We start from the raw sequence: 12,755 nt of genomic DNA, 5'->3' as shown, positions 1-12,755 counted from the left end.
CATACAAAACATGCGCACTTTGACCTAGTTTCCTTTGTTGTTATTCTTGTGATAAAATTGGTGAATGCTAAAGAAGACCATGGTCTCTATTTGAACTGAATATTTTTTAGACATCTCTTGAAAAATGAAACAACATGAAACAATTGGGTGAATGTGAGGGAATTAAAATAAATTGGTAAGTAGTGTAAATATACAGTTGAAAGAAAAAGTATGTGAACCCTTTGGGCTTACTTGGATTTCTTCATAAATTGGTCATAAAATGTGTTCTGATCTTCATCTAAGTCACAACAATAGAGAAACACAGTCTGCTTAAACTAATACCGCACAAAGATTATACGTTTTCATGTTTTTATTGAACACAACATGTAAACATTCATAGTGCAGGGTGGAAAAAGTATGTGAACCTTTGGGTATAATAAATGCTTGACCCTCCTATGGAAGCAATAACCTCAACCAAACGTTTCCTATAGTTGCAGATCAGACCTGCACAACGGTCAGGAGAAATTTTGGACCATTCCTCTTTACAAAAGTGTTTCAGTTCAGCAATATTCTTGGGATGTCTGGTGTGAATCGCTCTCTTGAGGTCATGCCACAGCATCTCAATCTGGTTGAGGTCAGGACTCTGACTGGGCCACTCCAGAAGGCGTATTTTCTTCTGTTGAAGCCATTCAGTTGTTGATCTACTTCTATGCTTTGGGTCGTTGTCCTGTTGCATCGTCCATCCTCTGTTAAGCTTCAGTTGGCGGACAGATGGTCTTAAGTTTTCCTGCAAAATGTCTTGATAAACTTTGGAATTCATTTTTCCATCGATGACAGTAATCCGTCCAGGGCCTGAGGCAGCAAAGCAGCCCCAAACCATGATGCCCCCTCCACCATATTTCACAGTTGGGATGAGGTTTTGATGTTTGTGTGCTGTGCCTTTTGTTCTCCACACATAGCGTTGCGTGTTCTTTCCAAACAACTCAATTTTGGTTTCATCTGTCCACAGAATGTTTTGCCAGTAGTGATGTGGAACATCCAGGTGCTCTTTTGCAAACTTCAAACGTGCTGCAATGTTTTTTTTCGGACAGCAGTGGCTTCCTCCGTGGTGTCCTCCCATGAAGTCCATTCTTGTTTAATGTTTTCCTTATTGTAGATTTGTCAACAAAAATGTTAGCATGTGCCAGAGATTTCTGTAAGTGTTTAGCTGACACTCTAGGATTCTTCTTCACCTCATTGAGCATTCTGCGCTGTGCTCTTGCAGTCATCTTTACAGGACGACCACGCCTTTTGGAGCTCTTTTGTGCGAGGCATGGTTCACATCAGACAACGCTTCTTCAGGACAGCAAACTCAAAACTGGTGTGTGTTTTTATTGGACAGGCCAGCTTTAATCAACACATCCAATCTCATCACATTGATTGGACCCCAGGTTGGCTGACTCCTGGCTCCAATAAGCTCTTGGAGAAGTCATTAGCCTAGGGTTTCACATACTTTTTCCACCCTGCACTATGAATGTTTACATGTTGTGTTCAATAAAAACATGAAAACGTATAATGTTTGTGCGGTATTAGTTTAAGCAGACTGTGTTTCTCTATTGTTGTGACTTAGATGAAGATCAGAACACATTTTATGACCAATTTATGAAGAAATCCAAGTAAGCCCATAGGGTTCACATACTTTTTCTTTCAACTGTATATAGCATTTTGTTTAGAAAAATAAGTAAATATGAGAAGTGCCCTTTTTTCCACTTGAGCCCCTGCCCCCTAAAATGTTTGTCCGGGTCCTTGAACCTTTGTGTGAGAGCTGAGGGGGTCTGGTTATAAGGCAAAATCCTGTGGAACAACAGAAATGTCCTCTTTTTACTACTGAGGTCCTGCCCTGTATGCATCGTCGATTGCTTTTCACTACAATGCTATGAAAAGGCGTACTCTGGTCCCTTCTCCAGCTCAAATGTCAAGCTGCACATATGGTTCAGATGTGTTTGATTTGATATGGAGCCTTAAATTAATGTTTTTCAAAAAGAAGGTTTGGAAACCTACAAGATGAATTCTCAGCTGAAATTCTCTGTCTATGAGAAGATACACTCCATATGTTGGACACACCTGAAACAGTCACAATCATAGCTTACTCTAAATACAATTAGCTAAACTAGGAAATATTTAAAGTAAATGTGTTAATTTGAAATTGAATCTTCTTCCCTTAATATTATTGCATAGACTTCCAGGGTAAGTGCACCACTAAAACATGATTTTTTTTTGAGAAACGGATCTAATATGTTTTTTGTTGGCACGGTCCCCTCGTTTGTAGGAAGCAGATCTCTTTTTTTTATCTCATCCATTTTTTTCTTTAAGGTGTGGATTTGTGTGTGTGTGGTTTTTGCTTCTTCATTAACCAAACGCTGTTTTTTCAGGTGGCGGACAAAGCAAAATTTGGATTACAGCTTTCTGATGATGTATGCCCAGACCAAAGGGACATATTATGTACAGGTAAACAAAATTTCAGATCAAATGTATTCTGATTGAAATGTAATTAGCTTTAAAAAAATAATAATTTAAGTGTAGTTTTCCTGAAAATCAACTCATAATTTACTCACCCTCGTGCCATTGTAGACATAGGTTATAGACCATTTTGCATGATGTAAACAACAGTGTCAGTTTCTAGCTGGTATTGATGGTCAAACACACACAGCAATACTGTAAAAAGCACTAGTGTTTAAGATCCTCAGAAAGTTGCAATTACATTTACAATGTCATTGAGCAGACGCATTTATCCAAAGTGACTTACAGAGAGTTCAGGGTGGAATAAAGCGATATGTCATGTAGCAGCAATAATGCAGCTAATACCAAGTTACTAGTTTCCACAAAGCCAAAACAAGGTATCACAGAATAGATTGGTTTTAAGTAGTTTTTTTAATGTTATGAGAGATGTGGTGGACCGGACTGAGTTAGAGCGAATGTTCCACCAGGAAGGAGATGTGAAGGAGAATGAAAGGGAAAGCCATTTACTGCCCTTTTGAGAAGTCAGTCAAGACGCCCCTTTGTTTGCAGAAAGCAGGGGTGTGGGAGTGTAGGACAGTGTGAAAATATGCCGGTGCAGATCCTGTGATAGTTCTGTAGGCAAGCATTAGTGACTTGAATCCTGCATTAAATAACGCATAGCGGCATTACCACATTGTCATTGCAATTTGATCATAAAAGGACAGCTGTTTATCATATATGACTCCAAGGTTCCTTGCTGCTTTGGAAGGAGTGATTGTGGTATTGCCAAGTCGGATGGTGAGATTGTGTTGCAGTGCTTCTGTGACCGATACCAGTGCAGCTTCATTGGAGTGGATTGTTTTGAAGTCAGACTGCTTGTCATCCAGTAGTTTATTCTGGAATAAATAGGAAGAAACCTGGTTGAAAACTGCCCTTTCAAGTGTTTTCACAATAATCTCGAGAGGAGATAGACTGGTCCAATGTGAGTTTCTTATGCGTGACCTGGACCTGTTTGAATGTTGATGGAAAAGTGCGTAAGCAGAGAGGTGTTGATGTGTGTGAGTGGTGGTGTGAGTGTATTGGATATGGCCTGGAGGAGATGGGAGGGGATTGGGTCAAGGGGACAGGTGGAGGTGTGGCTGGAGAGAAGTCTGGTGACTTCAGTGTCAGTCAGTGGGGCAAAAGAGGATAGTTCAATGTTTGAATTGAGGGTAGTTTGTACCGAGGTCTGAGGTGCTGAGAATTTATTCCTGATGGATGATATTTTTTTTAGCGAAAAAGACAGCAAAGTCCTCAGCAGTCACAGAGGAATTTGTTGGGGGAGGAGGGGAGCAAAGAAGAGAGTTAAATGTCTTGAAAAGCTGCCGAGTGTTAGGTGCATTTCTCAACTTGGTGGTGTAGAAAGATGTTTTATCTGTGGTGACACTAGCGGAAAAAGAGGAGAGTAGTGAATGGTAAGCAGGATTTTTGGTCTTGCGCCAATTCCTTTCTGCAGCTTTGAGTGTACTCCTTTGTTCATGGAAGATGTCAGACAGCCAAGGGCAGGAGTGAAGGACACAGGACAAAAGTTATCTAGACAGGATGTAAGTGTTGAGCATAAGGTGTCGGTGGCAGTGTCAACATCCAGAGATGCAAAGTTGGAGGGAAGAGAGGATGTCACTTTAGCAGACAGGGTGCTAGTTGAGAGAGAGCGAAGGTTCGATCTAAAATAAACTGTTGGTGCTGTAGGTGTAGTGCATATAAGAAAGGGGCATGTTGAAAGTGAAGAGGTGTGACTTTAATGTTATCTTTGGTGCAATTACGGGTGTAGATGAGATGGTTTCCTGATCTGTGAGTACCAGCAGTGGCGAGGAACGTGAGATCGAACGAGTCGGTGAGGGTGTAAAAGTCAGAAGCATAGTATTTATTCAGGTGGACGTTGAAGTCAATGTTGGTGTTGAAGTGTGAATGTCAGACTGGCTAGCAAAAGTGTGGAGAAAGTCAGTCTTGTTCACAGCTGACAGCCAGTTCCAGAGACCCAGATAGTAGATACAAGGAAAGTGAAAGCAAAGGTATATTAAATATACTTAAGTGCCTTGCCTGTGTCTTTGCTCTTTATTCTCGTCGGTCTTCACACCAGGATGGCTGCATACAAGTGATGACGCTTACCACGCCAGTGCAGAGGCACCGCTTAAGTATGTGTTGAGATTAGCACGTACTGATTACAGCTGAATACGTCTTCTCGATTAGCCACGGATCAAACAGCGATCAACTAGCTCCATGCTTTTAAGTGCAAAACTGTAATGTCTAGCTGTAATGAGCGACTAAAGGTAACTTAATATGACTTCAGTAACACAGTACTCAACGGAAGAAGAACGCTGGTTACTGGGCACCTTAGCACTCAGTCAGCAGGTAGATTAAATAAACACAAGCACAAATAATCTTAACTAACAACAGGCAACAGTCTAGTTAACAGTAAAAACAATGTAAACAGGGTAAATAGCAGACTTTACGCACTCCTGCAGACTTCTGCTGACTAAATGCTTCTCCTAAGTCTGCTGATTCTTCTCATAACTCTCTCTCTCTCTGCATAATAAATCAGGATGGGTCATTTAGCCCCGTCTAAAGGAGATTCATTGCACATGTCCCTTCGGAAACACAGTATAGCAGCTTCAGTATCCCTTAACATTCCCTTTCTTCCATAGCTAGAGGATGACATTGTCGCACGCCCAAATTACTTCACAACAATGAAGAACTTTGCCCTGCAGCAGCCATCAGAGGAGTGGATGATTCTTGAGTTCTCCCAGCTGGGCTTCATTGGTGAGTCTTAGCAAAGTCTGTTTACGGAAGTCGTGCCACTTGGCATCCATGTGTGCAATCCCTACGGGCATAATGTTATTTGCATTGTAGCAAGTCCATGGTCCTATCCACTTGAATGTGGGAAGGTAGATATATTTTAAATTGCAGGCAAAAATCACAATTAAACACCCCTTTTTTGATGGGGCGTTGTTAGACCCTAGCTTTCCTGTAGCTCAGTGTAGCTCAGTGTAGCTCAGTGTAGCTCATGGTAGCTCAGTGTAGCTCAGTGTAGCTCAGTGTAGCTCAGTGTAGCTCAGTGTAGCTCAGTGTAGCTCAGTGTAGCTCAGTGTAGCTCAGTGTAGCTCAGTGTAGCTCAGTGTAGCTCAGTGTAGCTCAGTGTAGCTCAGTGTAGCTCAGTGTAGCTCAGTGTAGCTCAGTGGTAAGAGCATTGCATTAACTACGCAAGGTTGTGGGTTCGAACCCAGGGGATTCCGCGTAAGTATAAATGTATAGGTTAATGTAATGTAATGTTCAGAACGAAACAGCACGCCTCGTCTTCCAACAGCCCAAAAGGGATCATGTGACACCCCTTTTCATCTCTCTCCACTGGCTACCGGTCAAAGCCCGTATCAGATCAGCAGCATCTTGTATTGCCTTCTCATAAGGACAGTAAATCGCGTTCCCGCTCATTCTTCTTCACAACTTCTTCCTGGTGGAACATTCTTCCCAACTCTGTGCGGTCAAACACATCTCATCACACATCACAAATTTAAAAAAAAAACATTTCTCCCAACAGGTACTGTTCTAGCTTTAGTTGAAACCAGTAACTTTGTATTGGCACCTATTGTGTTATGGCTCCTGTATGACATACAAGTCATCTTTGGATGACAACAAGACAAGCAATATGACGCAAAGCGCAATTAAATCTGTAATGCCCTATCCATCCAAAACCATACACTAACCTTAATGCCTTGTTCATAAATACAAATTATAACATGCATTATGAGTACTTGTATATGTCAGACAGGTATGTAAAGATCGGCAACCAGGTTGTCTTACAAATGCGCACTCTGTTTCTATTTACTCTAAGTATCGTCGCACTTAGGACATATGAGAAAACACTGAACTCACCGAGAAAGACACTGCCATAACTTTCTTTCGATGTAATGAATAAGCTTAAAAGAAATGATTTCGGTCACAAGTCTTCTGAACCCAGGGGCGCTATTCGATTTGCCACTAACATTATGACATAACACCTGTCTTTGGACCAATGTAAAGTCTCATGTTTAGCCGCGAACATGTAAACAACAGCGGCTGACGTGCTAAACACATTATTAAACATTATTTAAAAATGATGTGTAATACTTACTTCTTTAGGAGATGAAGCTTGATTGTGAAAAGCTGGTACTGGTCCACTCTTTAGAATTTTAATTTTTTTTTGGAGAAGCCCATGCTATACTGACAGGCCACCTGTCCTGGACCACCAACACCTCATGCCTAGTCAAGAAGGCTCATCAACGTCTCTTCTTTCTGAGGACACTGAAGAAGAACCAACTGTCTTCAACTATCCTGGTGAACTTCTATCGCTGCACGATAGAGAGCATCCTGACCAACTGTGTCACAGTCCGGTACGGGAACTGTTCTGTTGCTGAGCGCGAGGCACTGCAGCGGGTGGTGAAAACAGCCCAGCGCATCACAGGGACTACACTCTCTCCCATTGAGGACATCCAGAAGAAACGTGTCTGCGTCGAGCTTGCCGCATTCTCAAGGACTCCTCTCACCCCGCTCATAGACTGTTTACACTACTGCCTTCCGGTAGGCGCTTCAGGTGCCTCCGGACAAGAACCAGCAGACTAGGAAACAGCTTTTTTCCCAGAGCTGTTTCATTATTGAACTCTGCCCCCCACTGATTCCACTACCCTTCATAACTTTAACTTTAACGCTGCTTTACATTGTTTACATTGCACTACAGGACTGGCATACATGACTAAACTGTACACACCATTCAATTCAATTCAATTCAAGTTTATTTATATAGCGCTTTTCACAATGTGTATTGTTTCAAAGCAGCTTTACAGGGGCAAACAGGAAAAACAGAAAAGGTAAACACAGCACAGTGCATGGTATTTATACAACGAGTAAGATCATTCTAATAAATGATATCTAATTTCTAAATAAATAAATAAATGCAGTCTCCCGGTGAGCAGGCCAGCACTGCCCTACTGTGGCGAGGAACCCAAACTTCCATGATTGAACCAGGCTCAGCCGGGAGGGCCAGATCCCCTCTGATGTGTCATAGCTGCACTCAAACTGCTGACATCTGATTTAAGTTTTAGCATTTAATACCAAATATTGTAACTTCAGCATTAATAGGACAAATAGTCCGTCTTTGCTCTTGGTTGGGGATGTAGTGGTCTGAGCTTGGATGGTCCGATGGTCATATTTCTCTTGGCTTGTGGTGGAATTGCCTTAGATGGAGCTGGGATGGTCAGTCAGTCTGCAGCTGTAGCTGGCGTAATCTCAAATTGGGGATGGGCATCTGTCGGTCGTCTGGACATGGTGGAACTTCTTCCTACCTCGGGATGGGCAAAGCTTGGCTGAAAAGATGTGTCTTTAATCTAGATTTAAATTGGGAGAGTGTGTCTGACCCTCGAATAGTATCAGTACCCTATTCCAGAGTTTAGGTGCTACGTATGAGAAAGCTCGTCCCTCTTTGGTGGATTTTGTTATTCTAGGTGTTGTCAAAAGTCCTAAATTTTGAGATCTTAGAGAGCGTGATGGGTTGTAACGTGATAAAAGCTCGGTTAAGTAAGTAGGTGCTAAACCGTTCAGGGCTTTGTAATTAATTAAAAGTATTTTAAAATCAATACGATACTTAATGGGTAGCCAGTGAAGCGATGATAAAACTGGGGTTATGTGATTGTATTTTCTTGACCTAGTAAGAACTCTGGCAGCACCGTTTGAACTAACTGCAGTTTGTTTATCGATGATACAGGACAACCACTAAGTAGAGCATTACAATAGTCAAGTCGTGAGGTCACAAATGCATGAATAAGCTTTTCTGCGTCAGCAACACATAAAACATTTCGTAATTTGGCAACATTTCTAAGGTGGAAGAAGGCTGTTTTTGTGATATTTGAGATGTGATTTTTAAATGACAGGTTGCCGTCTAATATAACTGTATTTGTTGGAGTAACAGTGCAGCTTTCAATTAGCAGGTTGTAGTCGGAGATATTCTGTTTACGTGAAGTTGGTGCTATAAGTAATATTTCTGTATTGCTAGAGTTTAAAAGGAGGAAATTACTAGTCATAAAATGTTTTATGTCTTCGATGCACTCTGCCAGTTTGGATAGCTTAAAGGAATCATCTGGTCTTGATGAGATATATAGCTGAGTATCATCTGCCTAATAGTGGAAGCTAATTCCATGTTTGCTAAAAATGTTGCCGAGGGGCAGCATGTATATGGAGAAAAGCAAGGGTCCTAAAACCGATCCCTGAGGTAATCCATATTTTACTTGCGTAAGATTTGACGATTTCACATTTAAATGGACATATTGATATCTGTCTGTTAAGTAAGATCTGAACCATTCTAGTGCCTGTCCCTGAATACCGGTATAATTGTGTAAACGATCTAATAGTATTTTATGGTCTACAGTATCGAAAGCAGCAATAAGGTCAAGCAGGACTAAGAGTGAGATGTTACCTTTATCTGATGCAATAAGAAGGTCATTTGTAATTCTAACGAGCGCAGTTTCAGTTCTATGATGCGGTCTAAAGCCGGACTGAAACTTTTCGTGCATGTCATTATTTTGTAGGAAGGTATACAGTTGAGTTGAAACTACTTTTTCTAGTATTTTAGAGAACTACGGGAGATTTGAAATCGGTCTATAGTTTCCAAGTTCATTGTGGTCTAAGTTAGATTTTTTGATAAGAGGCTTAATTACAGCCAGTTTAAAGGGTCCTGGGACATGGCCTAGATTAATTGACGAGTTGATAATGTTATAAATGGGCTCAATTGCAACAGGTAGTAACTCTTTTAATAAAGTAGTCGGAATGGGGTCTAATAAGCATGTTGTCGGTTTGGATGTTTTCAATAATTTTAATTAAATCTTCCTGATTTATAGGAGAAAAACACTCTAGCTAGGGCTGGGCGATTTTGCAAAGAAATCTAATCTAGATTTTTTCAGAACATTTGACCGATTCACGATTTCTATTTCGATTTTTTCGTTTTTGCTTAACTAGTCAACTTAAAACATAACTACAACAATAGAGTACTGAAATAACATTCTTTTTATTAATAATTTAGAAAAAAAACATAAATAAAGAAAGTTTTTGTATTTTAAAACATTTCTGTATTGTGCCTAGTTGTTTTTTCAGTGTACTTTACAGTGGTCAAGAAGGTGTAGAAGTACAACTTTGCAAAATATATGATTGAATAATAAAAGCAAATATAGTTTAATTTCAATAAAACCAATTCTAAACATAACAGGTGAGAAAATGTCACATCTTAACCAATACAGAGATGTTAAAGACTGTTAAAGTCGAGCAAATAAAAAAATTAGTAAAAGGCACGAAGTAGTTTGTGAATCAAACAACAAAATTAACAAAGACCAGCACTTTTTGCATCATCATGAAAACTGAAAACATGATTTACTGCAGATTTCTTGACAGAAAGACCAGTTTGTCAACCATTTCAGGCTTCAAACATGCTCTAGAACAGGTCACAACGTTCCCACTGACACTGAACACCTGCTCAGAAGGCACATTTGTTGCGGGAATACAGAGGTATTTTTTAGCAAGTTTGCTGAGCTTGGGGTAGTTTGCCTCATGCTCCTCCCACCATTGAAGTGGGTCTGCATCTGGATCTACATCAGGAGGCATCAAAAAAGCTGTCAGTTCAGCTTTAACTTTGTCTTCTTCTGATTGAATGGTAAGTTGTGGTTGTGGTGCCGTTTCCTTAAAAAAGCTTGCTAAGGTTCTCTTCCTCTTGGACCCAGCTTCTGGTCTTAGTTCTTCCTGCTCCACATCCTGGATCATCTGAAATGTTGTCTCAAGATTTCTGTCTGGCAAAAAAGATGTCATCTCTTCAACAACTTTTTCTTTGATCCCCTCCAACTTGTCAGGTTCTGTTCTATGTAAGTGGTACGGAACCTAGGATCCATCAGAGAAGCTTTTCTGAGGAGTTCATCTGTGTCAGGGTCGCTGTATTTGCTGTTGAGGTATTGCAGTATTGTGCTTTTGATGTGTTTCGTTAAATCTGGGTCATCATCTTGTGCTTGTAGAATGCTACTGTTAAACAGATGAAGAACCGGTTTGAGATATGAGACACTCACGTATGCTTCACTCGACAATGCATCCGTGAACTCCTGCAGGGGACCCACAGCTTTATTTATGGACTCCATGACTTCAATATCTTGCCACGTTGGAACAAAGTGGCGAGTTTTTTTGTCAGAACCAAGGACCAGAGCTATGGCTTCTCCTGCTCTAAAATCCTCTCAATCATCTTTTGTCTTGAACCCCACCTGGTGGGGGTCTCTGTAATGAGTTGATGAGTGGGTAGGCCGAGCTCAGCCTGTGTAGATGCAAGATCCTTTCTCTTTTTCCAACTGAAGGAAAATGCACTAACAACCTTCCTGCACACTCCAATTGCACGGTCAACTCTGTGGTCTTTCACACCGTGTGCTGTTATAATAGAGAGCAAGAAAACACATTTAATATAACAATTCACTTTTCTAGTTACCAAGAATTTTTACATTTTGAAGAGAATGCTCCTACATATTTAAAAAAATAATAGATTAAGAAATATTAGGTGGTAAGATACAAATTGTGGGATACTATTGCCAGCTATAAAAAGTATATTTTTTATAAAAGAGGGCATTTTTCTACAAACACACACACACATGGTTGTTATTTGAATGGAGTAGGCAAGATTTATGTAGTAATTCAAGAAAATAATCATTTTAATTATTCAGGAAAACATTGAATGTTTTTTATTGTCTGTATTATTAATCATCTTACCAATTGCATTGTGAAGCCGATGTCCGAAGCATCGAAGATGGGTCCACTGGTTTATATTCATTGCTTTGATCATGTTCGTTCCACTATCAGTGGTCACGCACACATGTCGTTCCTCTGCAAGTTTCCAGGAGGCCAGTGCATCTTTAAGTCCATGACCAATTATTTCCCCTGTATGATCGTCTGGAAAATAACATGCCTGAAGGCAAAACTTAAGTTTCCATTCTGCATCATTTAATGAACTGTGAGGCTCATGTATGGCTGAATAGTACGACTACTCCACAGGTCAGTCGTTGTGGAAAAGAAAGATGCGTTATAAAGCTGTTCCGACACTTTTTCGTGTGTTTCGGTGTACATTCGGGGAATTGCGGTTTCTGTAAAATGTTTCCGGCTTGGTAACTTGTATCTTGGATCAACGGCGTGTAGCATCTTTATGAACCCTTGCTTTTCCAAGGTGTGCATGAGAACCATGTCCTTTGCGATATGAAATGCCACAGCATCTGTTATTTCTTGCCATCGGTGTGACTTTTTATCATATGGAATGCCGTTGGAAAATGATGCCGTTAATGAAACCTGCCGTTGTGCATTCCGAGGTGGATCTGTCGTCTTCTGATGGTTGACTGTGTTGTTTTCATCTCTTAATTTTGTGCATTCGAGCCATTCAGCCTGATGTCTCTGTCGCAAATGCTGAAACAAATTAGTTGTTATGCCACTGCCTGTTGCAACTGACATTCGAGATATCTTGAATTTGACCAAAGTTTGTTTGACGTCTGACCTCTCAAATCCAAACCATTTCCAAATCACTGAAGTAACATTACTACCTTTCTTTGAGACAAGCTCATCCTGATGCGAAGAGCCAGGCGTCTCCATGATGTTAGCCGTTAACTTCTACGTTAGTGATTTCGGAGTGAGCGGTTGAGACGCGATCAGGTGGATCAGGCGCGCCATCAAGTGGTATTGACAAGTATTTCCAATGTATCTAATTGGATGTGCATGATAAACTTTTTTTTAAATCTCGATGTCTCGATTTAACAAAAATTAAATCGTGTTAAAACGTAAATTCGAATTTATCGGAAAAATCGCAAAAATCGCAAAAATCGCCCAGCCCTTACTCTAGCTTTTCTTCTTGGGTGACGGTTTAAACTAATTCTTCCGACACACTTGAAGGTTTGGTTTTAGCTAAGTTGTCTCGTATTTTTTCCATTTTCTCAGAAAAAACTTCATGAATTCATTGCTACCAAGGTGCGGCGGAATACCCAGGTCAGGTGGAGTCTGTTTGTTTGTTAGTTTAGCAATAGTACTAAATAAAAACCTTGGATTGTTTTTGTTATTTTCTATGAGGTTACGGAAGTGCTCGGCTTTTGCTGCTTTGAGTGCCTTTTTGTAACAGCTTGCACTCTCTTACCATGCAATTTTAAAGACCTCTAATTGGGTTTGTTGCCATTTTCACTCCAGTTTACGCGTTTCTCTTTTTAGGGCGCAAGTGTTGTTATTATACCATGGTG

General features: G+C 40.5%; 1 protein-coding gene across 1 annotated transcript in view; it reads left to right on the top strand.

The window, feature by feature from the left end:
• The window catches only part of mgat4b (alpha-1,3-mannosyl-glycoprotein 4-beta-N-acetylglucosaminyltransferase B), a 268,079-nt gene that overhangs the window by 202,897 nt on the left and 52,427 nt on the right, over nt 1-12,755 (top strand). The window contains exons 7-8 of the mRNA XM_056769376.1: nt 2,391-2,466; nt 5,142-5,256. Coding sequence (XP_056625354.1) covers nt 2,391-2,466; nt 5,142-5,256 — 191 coding nt within the window. The remainder of the gene's footprint in view (nt 1-2,390; nt 2,467-5,141; nt 5,257-12,755) is intronic.

This window comes from Triplophysa dalaica, chromosome 16, assembly GCF_015846415.1.
Source record: "Triplophysa dalaica isolate WHDGS20190420 chromosome 16, ASM1584641v1, whole genome shotgun sequence".
NCBI lineage: Eukaryota > Metazoa > Chordata > Actinopteri > Cypriniformes > Nemacheilidae > Triplophysa > Triplophysa dalaica.
Note: the sequence above shows the minus strand (reverse complement) of the source record. Positions and strands in the feature narration are given on the sequence as shown.